Source organism: Chelmon rostratus, chromosome 13 (genome assembly GCF_017976325.1).
Source record: "Chelmon rostratus isolate fCheRos1 chromosome 13, fCheRos1.pri, whole genome shotgun sequence".
NCBI classification, from domain to species: Eukaryota; Metazoa; Chordata; class Actinopteri; order Chaetodontiformes; family Chaetodontidae; genus Chelmon; species Chelmon rostratus.
This window is the reverse complement of record NC_055670.1, coordinates 12144528-12164632: the sequence shown is the minus strand read 5'-3', so window position 1 is coordinate 12164632 and position 20105 is coordinate 12144528. Positions and strand designations below refer to the sequence as shown.

Sequence of the window (20105 nt, the reverse complement as noted above, 5' to 3'; positions counted from 1 at the left end):
CTATCTCTCTGGAAAGGGAGACGCAGAGATAGAGAGACATCTGTTCATTGTTAAAGTCAGATAGGAGCAGCTCGCTGGTATCTATTCTGCAGAAATACGTGCCGTTTACAAGAACTGCTCCGTCAGGGAGTCGAGATGCAACCTGATCAGGAGCGTGATCGGAAACAGAGAGGCTCCTGCTGGGCTGGTCCACACAGCTGTCCTGCTGATGTCACACGACACATGACCGTGAGTTTTAGTGTCATTATGACTTCAGACGAGGCTCCCTAAACACTGACCTCTGACCTGGAGGTGAACTGTCGGCAGCCAGTTGGTCTCTGGCTTAAAACGACAGTAAAACCAGTGAGCATGGGCCGGATGGAAAGCCAGCGCGGCTTTGAGAGGAAACTACATCTCCCCTCTTGAAGCCGTAAATCATAATTTTATCTGCACCAACTGGAAATGATTCACAACAAGCATTTTTTTCACTCCCACTGCAATTAAATTACCAAACAATCACATTTCAGGCACTTCAGTGTGGGTTTTTGAGGATGCTGACAACTTGCAGCATGTAAGCCGAAACATTTGATAGCAGATATGTTCAAGCACAGACAGACAGCACTATAAACCAGCACTGACGGAAAATAACCAGATGTTTGATATACTTGTGGATAGTGGAAATTAATTGCACTTTATCACTCCTACGTCCGCTGGCATAAATAGACATTATTGAGGAAATACAGTACAAACAGTCCAGCAGCTTCCAGTAATCTGTAATGAGCCCAGATGCCATTTGCGCAGCAGTTTCTAGAGGCTACTTCCTGATATGCTGTCATGTGCTGTGTACCTTGCTGCTAATATAAGGTCACAAATTGGTTAACGAATCACATCAGCGTCACTATTCTGCAGCGACGTCTCTGTGTGCATTACAGACAGGTGACATACTTCCCGAAACCACTCCCTAACCTCTTTGCACCTGCTGCCACCAGGTTTTTTCATGTTCTGCAATTAATTAAACTGTCTCTATGTGTGTAAGCAGTGATAAGGTTTTATTTAATGTCCTGCGCATAACAACTATTTTGTGATATTATTTACTGTGTGCATGCTGCACAAACGTTTCTCTTGTAATCATAAAGATTACACAAATTTGACTTTACCTTTAGTTTCTATAAAGCTGCTAACTTTTCCTAATTGTTCAGTTCTGTGGGATTATTGCTCCCGAATACTCCCAATATTTCCCTTAAATGTATGCTGAAGTGAATGTCTTTATTTAGCTTTTGTTAACAACATTTGCACAGCAGTCTTTATCCACTTGTTCCAGTTTGTTGAGGCTATGGCATGCTACTGAGGAGAGTACACATATCTCAGCTTTTTAAAGTTGTAAATGTCTTGTGCAGCATTTTCTCAACATCATCAACATCATTATATATATATATATATATATATATATATATATATATATATAAATAAATCAGGAGTGGGTGTGGTTTGATCCAATTTGACTGCCATTGGTAGTATCAGATTTTGATTATAATGTTGCTAAATCCTGATTGGTGCATTAAATACATGACATCACTTTTTTTGTCCCAACAAGCCATCTCCTCTATGACCAGGGGAATGTATGGAATAGACTCACACTGCCTGTTGTTTTTCTGGACGATATTTGGGTGATTTTTGTTATATTTTTTTCATTATTTGCTCCAAAGATCAACTGAGTGGGAGTGGGTGGCTGGGGGAGACAGTTGCACAACCCTACTCTTCAAACCAGTCAGAAAAGCCCAGACAAAAACACAAATACAGAAATCTCTTATGCGAAACAGCCCAAAATGTTTTTACTTTGGCAGAAAGCTGTGTGTTTATGTAGGATGCCACTGCTCAGATGAAGAGGATATGCTGTCAGGGTCTTACCTCTTGGACAAACAGACTCTGGGCCTCTCTCTCTGCATTTTCAGGCACTGTAGGGTAGAGTGTCCTCCCTTGCCGCCTCAAAGTTGAAATCTGCAAAACAAAGAAATATTTTATTCACCAAGAGAACCAGAAAAGGGTAATTACGAGGAACACAACACAGTAAAAGTGAAATTGAAGCAGAACATGGAAGACGTTGCTCAAGCTGGACACCTTTACCCAGTTTTACAGTTGTGGTCTCAGCTGGACACAGTTCCTCGGGTTTGCTCTATTAAATATTATTCTGTTTGAGAAAGGACTGGTGTCTTTTTGAAGATTCAGTGGGGGCGGTATGTGAGGGAGGCAGGATGCTTTCAGCTCCAGGACCCGCAGACACACCCTGAGTCTGGCTCTCTGCCACTGTTGTACAGACGCACTCCGAGTAATCAGCATCTCAGCACCGCTAATGCCTCGTTTAGGCCGTTCACTAACGACCAACAGGTTCACTGTGCACTGCAGCCACACAGCTGTCCCACAGCAGAACAAAAGTGAAGGCTCTGCTGTCTGAGTAGTCATTCATACATATATATATCGACTAAGCGTCGACAGACACCCTAGCTGCTCTGTAAGGCTGTACACGGATGTGCTTTGAGAGAAATGCTAATGTCAGCATGCTAACGTGCTCAAAGTGACAACCCTAGTGATCTGATGTATAACAGGTATAATGTTTACTGTGTTCACCATCTTTGTTTAGCATATTAGCATGCTAACATTTGCCACTCCAAAGCATTGGTTTATCAAAGCATTGGACAGTTTAAAGTTTTGCCCTGATGATGGCGCTAGTTGAATAAATGAGAATATAACTAAATTATTACAGTTGATCCTGAGGGATGCATGAATACCTGCATCAAACTGCATGGCAATCCATCCAATAGTTGTGAACGACCTTGAACAATTACATGCCTGACTGATAGACAGGACCAATTCTGCTACAGTGCTCGCCATAATTTTTAATAGAGATTATAAGAAATTCACACCAGTTGTAAATGCAACCCAACTTAACTTTTTAGAGTTGGATGTGAATTTTGGTATCTTATTTATCTTATTCCCTTATGATAGTAATTGTTGAGAGACATGTTTTGAAACTCTCTTCCAATATTTGAACTCTTGATTTAGAGAATAAGAAACAGACACAGAGCTTCCCTCATGGGGCTGATGGAGAAACAAATTCTGGCAAATAATATATCCAAACACTAACAAACTTCACATTTCCTTTCTTGACTCAGATTCATTAAAACTCCTACTACAGGGCTCCAGAAGCTGTGAAGGAGGTGGTGGAATGAAGTATGTTAATAAGTATTTTAAGTATTAGGTCAGTTTAAGTGTTTTTTTTCAGCAGTGTGAAAGCTGGAGCAGTATAAACTTGCCCTAAGTAAAAGTCTGCTACGTCCAACAACATCACCAACAGGTCTCAGCAGGAGGATTAGTTCTGAAATGCAACAATAAAGTGCATTTGACCACACATAATCCCTGCGAGCAAGAGTGAAATATGAATACAACCATTAAGCGATAACAGTTCAGCTGACTGAGTTAAAAGGAAGCGACTGAATTCGACCTTTTGTGAGAGTCAAATGCTCGTCAGCTGTGTTAGTGCAGACAAAACCTCGATTATCTTTCCCCAACACATTTCATTTAAATGAAAAGAGCTTTGAGCAGAAATATGTTCCATGTCATTATTTCACAGTCCAATTTACTGTGGATTGAACCAAATGAAACCATTCTGACCACATAGTGTTTGTATCTAATGAAGAAAAGAGGGTCGAGTTTAGGTCACATTGAATAAATCAGTCAAATGTGTTCAACATTGCAAACACACATATTTCATATATATACAATTCAATAGAATGATTTCCTGAAAGCATCACATTGATGGAATGAATTTTTTTTCAAATGTCTAGCTTTCTTTATGAATAAAATGCTTCCCTTTCATCAGAACACATTTAAAAATATATAATTGAGGTAATGTTTTGCCATCTTAACACCATGGAGTGATTCTTCTTTACTGTAATAAAGGGCTGAAACAACTGGAAGATTAATCTATATTTGATGACAGAAAAATAATCACAAATTATATTGACCATCGAAAAATTGTTTAAAGGTAGAGAGGGTAAAGAATTGGCCGCCTGTCAATCATGATAATAATTGTTCCTCTGATTCACCTTGAATTGAATGAGCGCTGCTACATTAACTACGACAAATTCCATACCGAGCTCGTATTTGTGGACCTGAAGTCCCCCCTTCCTCTCTGCTAGCCAGGTTTCCTGCACAGGAGATATAATCTTTGCAATCCAAGCAGCAGAAATAAACAGGCATGGAGGTAAGAGGGAGCCAGGAAGTGGGCAACAGGAAGCATTTAATTGGGCTAAAAGTCGCAAGGGAGAACTTTGGGATTCTCAGGTGAAATGAGTCCCAAATTAGCACGCGATAAAGCTGCACTCAGCAGGAGTCCATCAACGTTTTATTTGGAAAATAATTGTCCTTCCTCAGCCGAACCTGAACCGAGTGTGCCTCGGACCATTACCACGTCAGCACTGGCCTCGTATTTCTGAAATTCAGGATAATAGGGGGCTGACATTCTATAGTTTCTTATTGTCAACAAATCCCATGAAAAGCCCAAAACCAGCAATTTATTTCTCCAACTAACAAGTATTGTCAGCCACGATGTATCTCATTCATCTGTACCACAGACCGGTGTTTGCTAAAGAGTACAGTGTCCTGATTATCACAGAACTATTTAGCCTTTTTTTTTCCAGTACTATGAGTTTTTGAGCTTTGAGCTAAATGCTAACATCACCACGCTAACATTCTCACAGTAATATTTAAACGTTGACCATTTTAGTTTAGCATGTTTGCTAAAATTTGCTAATTAGCACTAAACAGTGCAGCTGTGGTTAATGTGAATGCCAAAAGTTTTGCAGATACTGTATTTAATAACAATAATAGTAATAATAATAAGTTTACTTATATCGCTAAGTGCTTCACAAAAGAAAAAAGAAAAGATTGATACATTTTTTTGACCTGCTTTTAAAAACATCCATCCATCCTCAACAGGAACGAATGGATCTTTGAGCTGGGTGCCACAGATGGGGGAGGGAAGTTGGCAAGTATCGAAAACCAAACCAACACGTTGGTTTTGGTGTTTTTATGGGATTATTTGACAATAACAAAAACACACAACATTTCCAGCCTCACCATTTAAAACTGAGGAAAAGAGGGAAGGAAGCCCCCCCCAGTAATCTTTGACAAATTTCTCCAGAAATCTCTTAGACAGAGCGCACAGAAACCTACACAGGACTGCCCTGTGCCAATAGCTTCCAGATCAAAACCAGATGGAGATGATACAAACGCTGGCTCACAAAAGCCGAGCACCAACGCATGACTTTTGATGTGCCAGTGGGGATAAGATAAGGTAGAGACCTGATAGTGGTTTCTATTACAGAGGAACAGCCAAAAACAGGATTTATACAAAAATAACAACACAGACAGAGGAACTCTTTCTGCCTGTTTTGGCCTGGATTTATCACCAGCCAGCTCTGTAAGCATGTCGAGGTTTCTGTATGAACACACTCTGGTTGTACCTCCTGTCACTAAAAGCACCGAACACTGAAAGGGCCTCGACATAGAAGCTGATTAAAACAAGAGCCTGCAGAGGTCGAAACAGATGTTAGGCTCAATCATTGTGCGCCCTTTTTTTTTTTCCTCAGCCAGAATCACCTGTCAGCCCCTGACAACGTAGTGTTTGTATGTGCTGGTATGTTATGTTCATAGCAGCAGGCTGGAGGAGCAAGACACAAGAGAAGACAAAGTCAAGGCTGGCCCGCTGTCACTGAGCCCCCAGCTGCCGGGCCTTTGGAAACTGCAACAACCTCCGGCTTCACACAGGGCCAAACTCACAGATACTGGTTTTAGTGGCTCACACCTGACACAAAAGACCATCCCATATACATTCTGTAGATGAATTAATATCACTCATATGCATCTGCAAAAGTCTATCCATCTGGTGCATTCAAGTGCTATCATGTAAAAAAAGCTGTTTTTCATAAGCTACCAACTCACACAATAAGATTATCTTACATTGTGTTGCTGTTTGACTAAAGGGTATCCTCTGAAATCCTGAGTGTAATGGCAGTACTGGTTTCAAAAAAAGCACATTACAACATGTTTTGTATATTACGTGCTAAAACTGCATGAAATCTTTCAATTTTGGGCGGATTTTTGAAATGTATTTGACAGTGGAGGGCAGAGAGATGATGGAAAATGAGAGGGGAAAGGGAGCTGGGGAATGACGTGCAGCAGAGGTCCCAGGCCAGAGCAGATGTTGGAGATGTTCGACTCACGGTTGGACCTCCTAAACTGCAAGAACTTGTTAATTCGGAAAGTGATGCTGCTACAAAAGACTGTAATGATGCAGCATGGAAAGGAAAGGAAGGGAAGCTCCTTCTCAAATGTCTCGAAAGAGTTTGACTAACACTTCAGTCTTTGCACCACCACATTTTCTTCTAGTTTTCATAAAAGAAAACCCTTGTATGTGAAAACATTGCAACATCTTGTGGACACTGACTGGGATTTTCACTCCCACTAACACTGTGGTGGGGAGTTACTAAAGTAACTATTTATTTCACCTGAAATAAATAGTGACTTTAAACAACATCTGTGACAGCACATTAATCATCAAAATCACTCCTACTTCTTATTCTCAAATGCAACCATTCAGAAAAAAAGATGTTAAAGTCATCATGGGCGGTAAAAGAAAGACTTCTCTCACTGAAAGGAGAGCTACAACAGTAAAAGCCCAGACTATAAGATTTCCACTGCACCGTGAGACCAAGAGGCAGGGTCAGATATGCTGTGCACCTCATTGCCGCTGTTGTTACGGACACATCTCTCAAAGAAGTCTCATTTCCCGAAGTACCAGCGTCCAGATTTCCATTTTAGATTTTCCGTCCTCATCGTGGAAAGTTCGAGGGAGCGTCCGCCCCGTGCAATGTGGCTGGAGATAACACTTGCTCTGTCACAACACTGGCGACTGAATGAGCCAATTAAACAGATGGCCCCCGACCCCTCTCTCGCTGCGGCGTGGAAGGATGTAAACAAAAAGAAAGGCTCTGTGAACGACCCCACCCTGTACTCACAACACCGGCCACGCCAGGGCCAGAGGAAAAGACCGCAAAAGCCAAACAAATACAACAAAGAAAACACGCAAGTGGGTGGGTATGATGTTGGACAGATAACAATAAATGGTGTGACCTTGTGTGGGGTGCTTTTTAATGACTTACAGTGGAAGTATAAGCTGTGCCATTTTTCAGCCATTAACGCGCATTATTCAGCGGCTATTTTTAAAATTGCCTCTCTTTCCACAGAAGTTACATGAGTCGACCTACTGGAAATCAACTCCCTAACTCTGGCAGTGTTGTTACCACTCCCAAAGCTACATACCACCACTTACTTTAATTCACTTCCATGGTTCAGATCATGAAAATCATACCCAGGGCCAGATATACGACAACAAGACTTCCTTCACTTTTCGAGTGCAGATGTGACGCTTTCTGCCTGGCGAACATGCATGAAACAGGTGTGAAACTCACCTCAAAGTCCTCCAGGGGGAACTGCAGCATGTCTCTGAGGACATCGCTGAGGATCTGTGTCTTCCTCTGCACCAGCACATTTTCGTAGTCCAGCGGCTCGATCACCTTCGGTTTCACCTGAGAGCAGAGACAAAGCACGCCGTTACTGGAACGTTTCACACGTCAAGCTCACACATACTGGTAACTCCAATACTAAAGACAACACGCATGCTAACACACAGCTTTTGAAATAAACTTGGCACGTGTGTTTCTTTAATTACATTTTTCGCATTTTATGCTTGTATTTGCTAGATCCAAGAAAGATGGGTCATGGCATTCAAATTGACTGTTCATGATTGGCCGTGCTTTTATTAACTGACCCCACAAAATGTCAAGCACCACTCACTTTATTAAAAAAAATGTTGGTCCTTAGATATTCACGAGAGCAAAATTGGAGCGGGTGTATGACACACATTTATTTCAAGGAAGATACTAATACCCTGCAAGCAGGGTGTAAGCTGACGACACTTAATACTGTATAAAGTAAAAAATCTAGATTTCTGCTATTAATGATTGCATTTTCAGTTAGAGCAATAATAGACTAGTGTGTGCATGGAAAATGAAATGCACTGCATGTGTAATAACAGGGGAGTGCATGCTATGGAAGCATTTCATTTCTGCACATGGTACTTATTGTATGCTATTACAATCAGATGATCTGGCTGACTAAGAACCAAAAAAGCGGCAAAGTGATATGATGTTCTTAGTCTAAGCCTACAGAGTTTCCAAGCCCAATCCATCACATGGGGCTGTGCACAGGAGCCAGGATGGAGCTGTGCATAGACAGGCCTCCACACTGAGTTTGATTGATCTAACTGTGCTGTCACATTGGGTTTTACCAACACATGCTATCTGTTAGATACACTATGATAAGTCTCCATCTGTGCACAGAAAATGCATCCGCCTCAGCAGTGGGAAGGCCCTGATGAGCTTATCCCTCCGTGAGAGCGCACTCGCATGACGTGTCTGTCAAAGACAATTACACTCCACTTCAATAATAAGTACTACATACAACACAACACTTCACTACTACACTTTACAGCGTAACACAAACAAAGCTCCATCCTCTTTTACTTATAGTGCGCTTGACGAGAATCCCTGAACAGAAGTCGGTTTTAGCTTTAAATGCTACGTTGTTTTGCAGCTGACTCTCAAGAGCAGACGCAGCCACGCTATCAAAAGGTGATTATGGATTTGTGGTGCATCAAGTCATGTGTCTGGATAATGTTTAAGTATTGACCCACTAAACTCCAGCGGCCAGGGCTGGACAGAGCTTAAGCACTGCAAAGACACAGTAGCCACGAGATGCAGAGTAAACTGTCAACACTTGCAGCTGATGGGACTGGAGGATAACTCCGACAGCCAGGAGGAGAGCAAAATGAACAGTGACACATGGCCAGACTTCAGGGCTGAGCGACAGCACAGCTCACATGTTGCCTCCACATCTGGGACTGATAATACTAGCATGATCTCAGAGGGAGAGTCATGGATATTGACCTGCTTAAATACATGTTGCTAGCAACCTTGTTAATAACAGAGCACTGACACTGAGGACCGGGGGGGCAGGACCTTGAATCAGTTTCAAGGACAAGGAGGGGATAGCGGACCAGAGACGGTGCCACCATGTCTGCCAGCGACACTATCAGTCGACCGTTTATTCACAGCTTTATCTGTTACACACATGTGGTTGCAATTAAATGCAGTCACTCTGAAACAAACTGTTCTGTCTCTTGACCATGAGAGAGAAACAGTGGAGAGACTGATGCAGACATTTGTGCAGGTATGACAGGTAAGTCAGGAAGGAATTAAAGATGTCTCAGAGAGATAGGATGAGTGTACGTGTTTAAAATTGCTAAAATCTCTGCATCTCTATGCACAGCTGGTTTGCGTCAGACAGTGAAACCTTCAGAACATCAGATACACACAGCATGCACAGAGGGAAAAAAGCATAGATGCTGATAAATCAGGGGAACTAACAAACACATTCTGGAAGAAGAAATGAGAGGAGTTAATAATGAACAGCCTCACCCAAAAACAAAGGGATTTCCATTCAGTCGTATCACCAAAAAAACTTTTCTTGTCCCAAATACATGAAGCTGCGGCCACTGCACTCAAAACCACCTGCGTCTAAAAGGGATCCTCATATTTAAAGTAGCTGCTAAGAGATTTGACCCCATTACAGAGACGGTGCCCTCTTCTCACCAGTGATGGATTCCTCACCCCACTTGTTGTTGCTGACCATTGTTTTTCCTCAAAACCCCTCTGGGCTCTTCCACATTGCTTTGTCAGTGGCTGAAGGTGGTCAACCACACAGTGCACTCAGCACCGAGTCAGAAAATGAACATACATAATAAGCAAGAGCGCAGTCATTCCCTCAACCCACAGTGATGACCATAGCCAGTGGTCCTAGTCCCAACTTTATGTTGTATTATTGTCATATTAGTACTTGGAAGTGGCTTTTTAAAACACTCAACTTTATGCATGGTGGGCTGAAAATATTGCACGTCTGGCTCTATCTCCTACAGTTCTAAAATACGCCACTATTTTGAATATAGTCTAAAAATAAAATCAGACCAGAACAATGCAGGCTGCATCTGTATAATTAAGTCAACAAACAGCCAGTCATCCCTGGAAAGAGCATAAAACAGAAACTCGTGAAGCCATCTCTTGCCCTCCCTCTCCACAGTGATCCAGCAGCTGTTTAGCTGCGGCACCCACTCCTCCCATCACTGCACCCTCTCACAGCAGTGAACAATGGTGCTGTGTAGTGCCTCTCTACTCACTAATACATTCAATCTTTCGCTACTGAGCTCTCAGATCCAACCGCTGGACACCTCAATCGTGGGGCAGGAAACGTTTGCTGTCATCAGGGTTGACTTTTGAGCCAAATAAAATGTTTTACAAGCCAAGGTCATCTTTAGGACTAAACCTGGGGAAGCTGCCTCCCTCCAGGTAGTTAAGAGCTGCTGAAGTTCAACATTCCTCTGCGCTGGTGCCAATGTTGCAAATTCCAAATGCAAGTTGGCAACGTTGTGTGTAATGACAGAGATGACAAAAGTGAACCAGCACAGACACTCACATGACACCTGCTTCAGGACTTTATGACTGTGGTTAACTTTTACAGTGCTGAGAGATGAACTCTAAGACTGGAACAGCTTTGTCAAGCAAAAAGAGATTTCAACCAAAAAGTCTTCATATGAAGTCCTTGAACTTACCACCACCTGTGGCACCGTGTCTACCTCGGCCTCGGCCGCAGCAAAGCTCTTGTACTGCTGCGGACTCTCAATGACCAGCTCCTTCTTTGGAGCTTTACTGGCCCTTCCTTGCATTGTCAACAGCTGTGATAAGACGTCTCCGAGCTAGATCCCAAAGAGAAGTGGGCAGCCAGCATGTCCGAAAAGCCTGGTGCCGGAAAAAAAGAAGTTTGTATTTCTGCTCACAGACTCGTGCTCACGCCCTCCCTTCTCAGACTGCTCTGCCTGTCTGAAAGCAGTGGACTCACACCCAGGCTGAGGAGATGGCCCCTCCTACACTCAGCTGTGCTGCCTGGGGGAGTCAAACACCCGCACACACACACACACACACAATGAAGCTATCTGACCACACTATCCACCTGCACAGTGACACAGGGTTGACAAAGGCAAACAAAAGACACACATTCCTCAAGTATTACAGTCTGGTCAGGGAGTGTCCACGCCTTGTGTGGGACAGCTGAAAAAAGAGCTGGCTTGAATTTCGTCAAGAGGAACGAACTGGGAGAATGAGACAACAATGGGGCACTCCAATAACATGCGTGTCACAAGAGTCAAAGAAACCAGCCTGCACGAAGAGCGAGGCCACCAACTAGCGAATCAGCGGTGGCGATTTAGCGGCGATGGCCCTGATAAGCTGCCAGAGTGAGCTCATCAGATTGCAGCGGGCGCTTCAGAATCAACTCGGGCAAATCTCGACCCACATCGACTGCTGAAGACTGAGGAGCGGACCATTCAGCTCTTTCTGACTCAGTAGTGCAGCTTGTCAAGTTAGTCATGAAAAACTGTGACAGTCAAACATGAGTCAGTGGAGTTTTTATTGCTGGCCGGCTTCCACTGCATTGACTGCAGCTCAGATAGAAACTGTTAGTAATCACAGAGCAGAGATCAGGCCCAGCTTCTGTCTCGCTGCGTGTTGATGCAACTGCTTGAGGGGCATTCCAACGCGACGCAGCCCAGGCCGACCCGCCTAAGAGCGGGCCCGACCTACAGATTCCTGCGTGGGCCACAGCAGGGGAGGATGTTATCTTTTCACGTCCGCGTCTGAGCTTAAGGTGAGGGGGAGGGGCCAGGTCAGCTCTCCAGCTGCTCCCCTACCGCTGTCACATGCCCCCGTGGGCCCCACACAGAGGCTGGTGTGTTCAAGATATCAGTATCAATAACAAGAATAGTTTTCTCATGTCAACATATGTCACAATACAGCTAATGTACGCAGAATTACATCTGAAGTAAATGGTTGTGGTTGGAATCATCAGAATTTGGTAAAATGGTAACGCTTCATGATTGTGTCATCAAAATAGAGATTCAGTGAAAGTCAATAAAACGGAATAGTGAATTGGCGAAATGATTAATCAATTAATCAATTCGCTGATCGTTAGGAAAATAATCAGCAGCTATTTTGATTATCAATTGTTTCGGTCAACTTTCATGCTACAATAGTGAAAAAACACTATATGCATTGTTTAGTTTTAGCTACTCATGTGAGTTGTCATTTGTTTTTGACATGTGTAACGATTAACTAAACATTTCTTAGTTTTGGACTGTTGATCAAGCAAAATGATTGATCGCTAAATAAAATACTTGCTTGTTTTGGCCCTAACTGTTGTCCATTCTACCGCAGTATATTCATCGGATCTCAACCAGCCTTCCATGCTCAACCTAAAACCTAAACACCCCCACCCCTTCCTGAAGTCCACCTCCCACAGTTGACTTGTTATAGAACACCGTAGCCTCAGGCTTTATCAAATATTTAGATACTTTCTATTTTGGCCTCGACAGACACTATAAACACGGCCACCATATATTGTCTAGCAGTTATGGGGGCACGTTTTTTGTTTTTTCAACTCAGTTACTAAGTGTGTCCCTGTAACAAAGCTAATAATGCAAGTATTGACTTGTTTACATTTGGGGAAACTACACAGCATGAAATACAAGTTCAGTCAGAAACCATTTTACTATAATGTAAAATAGTGGAAAGTAACTAAGTACAGTTACTCAAGCACTGTAATTAAGTACACATTTGAGGTACTTGCACTTTACTCAGGTATTTCCATTTCATGCCACTTAGGTTTTATGGGAGGCAGTAGCTCAATCCATGCAGACTCAAGCCCAGCATGGACTAGTTGATCTAAAGCTGGAGAGGTGCCAGTTCACCTCTAGGGCACTGCCAAGGTGCCCCTGAGCAAGGCACCCAACCCCAAACCATCTTCTTCAACATCTTTCTTCTACCCTACTACAATCTATAGTGAAATACTGCAGTGCAACCATCGTGGTGCCTTGGAGCTGCTAATGCTAATGCTACATGCTAAGTTATAAGCTGACTGTGTTCTCTTGTATGACCACAAGTGGCAAATGAACAGCAGTTAGCAGTAGCACAGTCACATTAGTAACAACAATAACCTGTAACGAAGAACAGTTGAGGTGGTGGTTGTGGTGTTTTGAGCTAGCGTTAGGCTAACTGTGGCTACAGGAAATAACTTCATGCCTGCTGTCTTACCCAAAGACAGATGAGACGATCAATATCAGTTTAATCTATTTCTCGTATACAGAGAAGTATGTTTAATGTTAGCTTGAAATCTTGAGGAAGGGGTAGGCTAAACAGTTAGTGCAAGTCAAGTCGGCGGTGCCCTCCACCCATGGCTGTATTTAGCTAGCTTCACACAACTCTAAAGCGGCTTTAAAACATTACAACAGCCGGGCCCAGTGACTACATGCAGCATCTCACCCCCCCATCCTCGATCAGAAGTTTGCATGCCGTCATAGCACTCAAAGCCCAGGTGGCTTGTTCGCTAGCTAACAAGATCTGACATGTAACCAAATGAGACATGGGGGAGTTGTTGGATGGTCTGTTTTTTCCCTTAGATGGAGGCTAACTGCTCCTGCTCTCAGTGTTTGAAGTCACTGTACTTGTCAGTGAGATGCATGCAAAGAGGTGTTTCTTCTTTCAGAATCAATTTATGTTTCCCCTTCCCTATTTTATTTCATTTTATTTTTAATCTGTTTTTTATTGGATAGTGTCAGACAGAGACAAAAGGAAAAACAGGCACATGATGTGCTGCAACGGTCCCCAGCTGGAACCAAACCTGTGACTGTGTGTACGGTATCTTAAACACTAAGCCACGTAGATGTCCCCATCACCTTACCTGGACGTGAACCCAACCTAAGGCCTCACCCAGCTGACTATGGTGAATGGCCCTCTGGCATAGATGCAGATCAGCATGCCTCGAAGTATGTGGGGACTGTGTGTGTATGTGTGTGCTTAAGGGATATAAGCTAATCCTCTGCATCAGGTGGAAGCAGGCTACATAGTGGAGTGAGTTACGAATCGGTGTCATCCTGGGGGCATGTCAGCTCACTAACAGGGGGTTTAAGAACAGCAGATTGAGTCACCTTATACATCCTGTCTTACACAACCAATTGCTTTTCAGTCACTTTACTTCATGCAACACTGCTGAACTTTTCTAAATCCTGTAAATAGCAAGCAGGAGCATTCCAGAAAACTACAAATTTGTCAAGATAACAAAACATCAGCATCAGGATTGCATTTGCTATTTCAGCTGTGAACTACATTTCTCTGAATGTTTATCATAACCAGAATTCCTGTTTGGATGCTCACTGCGGATAGTGCAGCGTACTCCTCCTCTTCCTCCTCCTCTAACCACAATCCTGGGGCCAATTTTATCAGACATCTTTGTAAAACAGATGCTTGTTTACTGTATCACACGCTCTGATTTACGATAGGACTGAGTACTGTTTCACTGATGCAGCTTAATCCATGAAGTTATTTTACATTCTGACCAACCAGACTCTGCAGGAACAGCAGCAGACAGTTTATTGTTCGATGAAAATGCAATTTGGTGGGCTATCCTTGAAGCTACTCTAACAACCCACAAGCATCGCCAGACATTTCCTTAAAAGTACGTCATTGCACATGGAGTAATGCTACTTTACAAATACTAGAGGTTTGACTTTGATCTCTGAGCTCGAACAAAGGCAGACTTCCTCTTCCAGACATATCTGCAGCAATAAGAGATAACTGACATCAGAGAGACTTCCTTTCTACACGGCAGCCCTGGTGCATGATTCCCAAATAACACATTGGTGTTGCAGAGTGCTCACATTTTTTGGCTTGGTGTTTAAATCAAATTCAGACCTTGCAGTGTTATGCGGATCTATCCATGGAAACCAATTCAAATGTATTTCTTTGGGGCAAATTGGCATTTGAGTCTGAGCAGGAAGGCCGACTGAGCCCTTTTAGTGGCAGAACAAACACTTGTGTTAAGAAACAAAACTTTCAAATGGCCAGAAGCACACTAACAGGATGTTTAGGACAAAGTGTGTTCTGTTAAAATGCAGTTGAACATTTTCTGTGCTCAGTCTAAATGAACCGGTAGTAGTTGTATACAGAGATTCTGATTGCCGTCTGAGGTCTGGCAGAAAATAATTTTTTGACGCAAATTCATGAAAAGGTTGTGGTTCTGTCCTCTAAAGCCACTTAAGTTGAATTTAAATGCGTCACCACAGAGTCGTTTTACAACAGAACAGAGAGGAGAGACTAACAAAGGAATTAATTTCAATTCACTATGCCATATCGTCTTGCACAATAATCATATAATGTGATTTATCTTGATATAATTACACATAACACAAATTATATCTAACTACAGTGTTGTTGCAGGGTTACATTTGGTCAGCAATTGTCAGAGTGTAATAAAGCTTCTTTAATCTAGACCCCACTTGGTGTGAGCCCTGATGAAATTCTGACCAGACTCACTATGGGATGGCATCTGTCATAACTAAATACTCTCATGTATCAAGTACAATAATTAAGTGCTTACAGTTCGGTTCTTGAAGTATTTCTCGCTCTTTTCCTCTCACTTCAATTTGTTTGTTGTTATCGTTGTGCAATTTTTTACTTATTTCATTTCCCCACATCTGTAAAGTAGTAATTCTCAGCCTAGACAGGACTACGACGGGACTTCTTGATTACATAACAAGGGCTTGATGCAATCGCGAGGCCTCCCCAGCTTGGGCTAAAGCAAAACAGGGTGTAACCTGGAATGTAACAAAAACACGGCCCACCCCCTGCAGCAGCAGCACCAGGACCCACCATCCTGCAGCCTGTTTTCAGTCCGTCCCCCAGGGAGCACAGGACTGCGAGCTGAGAATGAGATTTTAACGTGGAGGTAATAATGACGCCACGCTGTGTCTACACACTCTGTTAATAACATCGCTGTAGTAGGATGTGGGACACAATGGCATCAAAAATAACAGGATGCAATCACGAGGCAAAGATCGTCTTCTCACATAGCAGCGCTAAAAAATAAAAAAGTCTCCACTAACTGTACAACAGTACACACAGTAATAACATTTAACTGTCTTATTGTTACAATACGTAAGGTTACTACAGACTAAAAGAATAAGGAGAACGTTATTGATCAGTCTAAGCCTTAAATGTAACTAACAATATTGAATATGAATAATGCTGCTGTTGAATCTGTGGGAAAATCAAACTGCTGCTGCCAGAATGTCTTTTAAGTACGTGAGCCTGAGTACTGGGGATAATGGTCCCGTGTATCAGTCAGCAAATGAGCTACACAAACAACCCCCCCAACACACACACAAACACAAACATATCAATGGTGTGAAGTCTGAAGCCCCCCTTAGAGGAACATCAGGGTGGCTGAAATGTCTCAAAAGTAGGAAGCAATCACCAGGAAAAACAACACTGCAGCCAAGCAAAGCATGCTGTTGTTTTACTGAAAATCCATTAAGCCAAGACATGAAAACTATAAGGTCTGACCTTACAAACCTTACAATGTCGTGAAATTATCGGTTGTCAGTGTTCTCTGGGATCTACTGGGGAACGCGGTATGTATGTAATGCTGGTTGTCTTTCACTTTTGGAGATAGGTCAAACATCAGCATAGCAGACTGTATATGTATAACGTGTATAATTAGGACTATACTGTATTTACAGGAAAATATATGGAGAACAAAAAGTGACTTAATCATCAATACATATATACACAAATAAATTCTGAAATAAACAATATTAAATAAAATACTGAATATAGACAAAAATACTGAGAAGAAAAACTAAACATAAAGAAATGACTTTCTGTATATCTGGTGTCTATGGTGACATTCTGGCGCTGGTTTAGCGATAGCAATGCATTTTACGTCAACAAGCACTAATTGGTTAGCCAGAGCTGAAGGGGGCAGCAATCATGGCTACAGAGCACAGAGATTGCAGAGACTATGGCGGCATAAGCACGTTGTCAGTGTTCGTGCAATTACTCTCACTGCCAGGAGGGGGAGACAAAAGATCCGCACTGCAGGTTTAATGTTTCATTTATAAATCTAACATCAATGCATTTATTTGTTTGGAAATAAGCCATTTGTTTTTGTCCTCCGCATTATACAATAGGCTCACGGGTAATCACAAATGCTTCGCAATGCCATATCAATACAAATACTTAAATCAAGAAGAGCATGAGGTTGCATTTGTCAAGTAACTCAATCAATTAAATGGATTTAATCTCTAAACAGTTTCTGGTTGATGACATGCAGACGTGGTTAGGTATTTCATCAACTCCCCAAAACAAGGAATTTATAAACATAGCATAATTGACTCATTTGGCATGGTCCATTGGAGCTAAAACCATCACAGGTCTAAGTTGGAAGCAAGACTCCCAAAACATCATCAGAGAAGAGGTGCTTTTATCTGCGACCAAGCTGACGCCAACACTTTCTCTTTCATTCCCTGCAACAACATTTCTTGATAAAACTAACACTTCAGTGCTTCTGTTACAGCGTTACTGTTGGCCTCAAAGACATCACAGGAATAAAGGAAGGAAACTGAACCTTTGTGAAAGCAAAGAATGCCGATAGAAGAACACCAACAGGTTTTCTTGATAGCGTTCTCTGGAACAAGAACCAACAATGAAACATGACACTACTGAATTGCTAAAGTTTACAACTGCATTATCTCAAATCAGTGACTTTTAATTTAGACAGCAGCCGACCCCCTGAGGGGAATGAGGTGCAAGTTTCCACGAGGAAGGAAAAGGCAGAATGGAGAGCGTAAAAAAAGCCTAAACAGGCAGTTTAATTACTTACTCCATGCCTAGAGAGTACAGATCAGCCTCCCACAGACAGCTTTGTCTGTGATTGTGGCCTTTAACCCCATCAACTCTGTTTTAAATTCCCACTAATAATGACCTGCTGCAATCAGAAGGAATTAAAGGGCGAGCATAATGGTTTATATCTTTTTAGAAGCAGGCCTAATGGATTATAAAGGTGGAAATATTGATGGGGAACAACAGCTGTTCTGCTCAATTTTAAATGTTTCTATGCATAGAAAGGTAAAGTCGGTGTCTATAGAACAAGTTGTGGATCCTTGAACGTCCTACAGCGGCCCTGAAACGTTTAACTCAGGGATGTCAAAGTCAAAATACACCGAGGGCCAAAGAAACAGATTTGTTACAAGCCGAGGGCCGGACTGGTTCAATGGTTATTAAACATATTTTAATGATTGCACATAGCCTATTTAACTAAGATCTAACACAATGTATATTATTTAATGATTAAATGAACAATCCAATATTCCTTTATGGCTCTGTCAGTAATTTCAAGTGTAAACATTTTTCAACAGGCACACAGACAAAAACAAACTTCCTTCAAAGAAAAAAGTCCTGTGCAATAAATGAATAAAGCAATATTTTCTTATGGCTCTGTCAGTAACTAAGGGAAAACATTTTCAACAGGCAAGCTGAGTTCAACTGAAAAATAAATTTAAATAAATTAAATAAATTAAAATACAAAAATCTATAGGACACAGACAAAACAATACTTTCCTTTTTGGGGAGTGGGTAACTGAACGTTAACATCTGTTCTGGCTGCTGATGAATATCGCGGGCTACCGTTGCATTGTGCGGAATGTAGTATTGGTGCGTGCAAAACACCAACGGGCGGCTGCGGCCAGTTCTAATACTAATCAAATATCATCCGGGGGGCCGCATATAATTCATTTGCGGGCCGCATCCGTCCCGCGGGCCTTGACTTTGACATATGTGGTTTAACTGATTACGTCAATAAATGGTTGGTTCAGCTGATAAAATGAATTAAGAATCTTACTTCTATATATCTTTAAACTGCTTGTTTTATTTTTGAGCTCCTTAACGTTTTAGCTATCAGTCTAAAAGCCCCAATGTGTATGTGAACTTTTTGTGTCAGCTAGCTCACTCTGTTAGCATTAGCTTCCACCTAAAATGCTTAACCTATTGGTAACTATTTATAACATTACTGTACGTGTACTGGCTGGTGCAGTTTTATGAAGGAAGTTAGCTTCAGCAAGGTAGCTAGCTGAAAAGGCAGATGCTAAGTGCATTTAACATTAGCTTGCAGTGTTTTCAGTTAGGCTTGCTAGCCACAGTCTTCTGGATTGTTGATGTTACACACACACACACACATGCACGTACAAACGCACACACACACACACACACACACACACACCCTAGGAAAACTAAAACTAAAATACACTGTTGTAGCAATAGGTAGGCTAATGGCATTTTAGCCAGCAGCTAACGCTAACTGAAAGCTCACTTTCTGACTCTGAACAGGATTTATTCTACTTATCTTTAAACTCAATTTTTATCATTAAAACACTGAATAATTTATTGATACATTCAGTTTTATTTTTGACTTGTCTGATAACCTTTTACTGCTTTTTGTCGGTTTAAAGCTCCATACAGTTGCACTCTGACAAAAATGTGTTTAGCAAAGCACATCCCCTGCACACATTTGACTATTGATTTGTCAGACTGCTAAATGCCGACAGAGGATTAATTGACCCCGTCTGGATGATAAGACCGTCCCTGAGCCAGGAGAAGCCACCATGCCCTTGACCTAATTCCCTGCTCTCAGCCGGAGCCACTGTCACTCAGCTCTCTGCTGTGAATCTGATGAGCCATCGACGGGAAGGACACATCACACACACACACACACACACACACACACACACACACACACACACACACACACACACACACACACACACACACACACACACACAGTAGTAAGTAAACACAAACAAGAAGGGCAAGACAAGCTGGTACGGAGCAGCAGAAGCTCTGCCAAGCCCGCTGGTTCACAGATGAAGAGCGGTGATTGATTTCCAACAGACACAGAGCTCACTGTCCCCCCTCAACCCCCTCACCCACATCCCAGCCCACAGAGGCATTAACCCATGCAGCGCTTAGTGAGAGGCAAGATCCAGCCCTCCTGCTGCCCTACATTTTCTTCTG

The 20105-nt window shown here is 42.3% G+C and overlaps 1 protein-coding gene across 7 annotated transcripts in view; it reads right to left on the bottom strand.

The window, feature by feature from the left end:
* Positions 1–20105, bottom strand: part of zmp:0000001200 (dedicator of cytokinesis protein 9) — an 80088-nt gene that overhangs the window by 36587 nt on the left and 23396 nt on the right. For 4 of the 7 annotated variants that reach the window (XM_041950853.1, XM_041950857.1, XM_041950855.1 and 1 more), the window contains exons 2-3: positions 7509–7625; positions 1888–1977 (exon numbers count right to left, since the gene is read on the bottom strand). In XM_041950853.1, coding sequence (XP_041806787.1) covers positions 1888–1977; positions 7509–7625 — 207 coding nt within the window. Of the gene's footprint in view, positions 1–1887; positions 1978–7508; positions 7626–10762; positions 11003–20105 lie in introns of those variants that run through there. The other 3 variants (XM_041950854.1, XM_041950859.1, XM_041950860.1) reach the window with 1 other exon arrangement.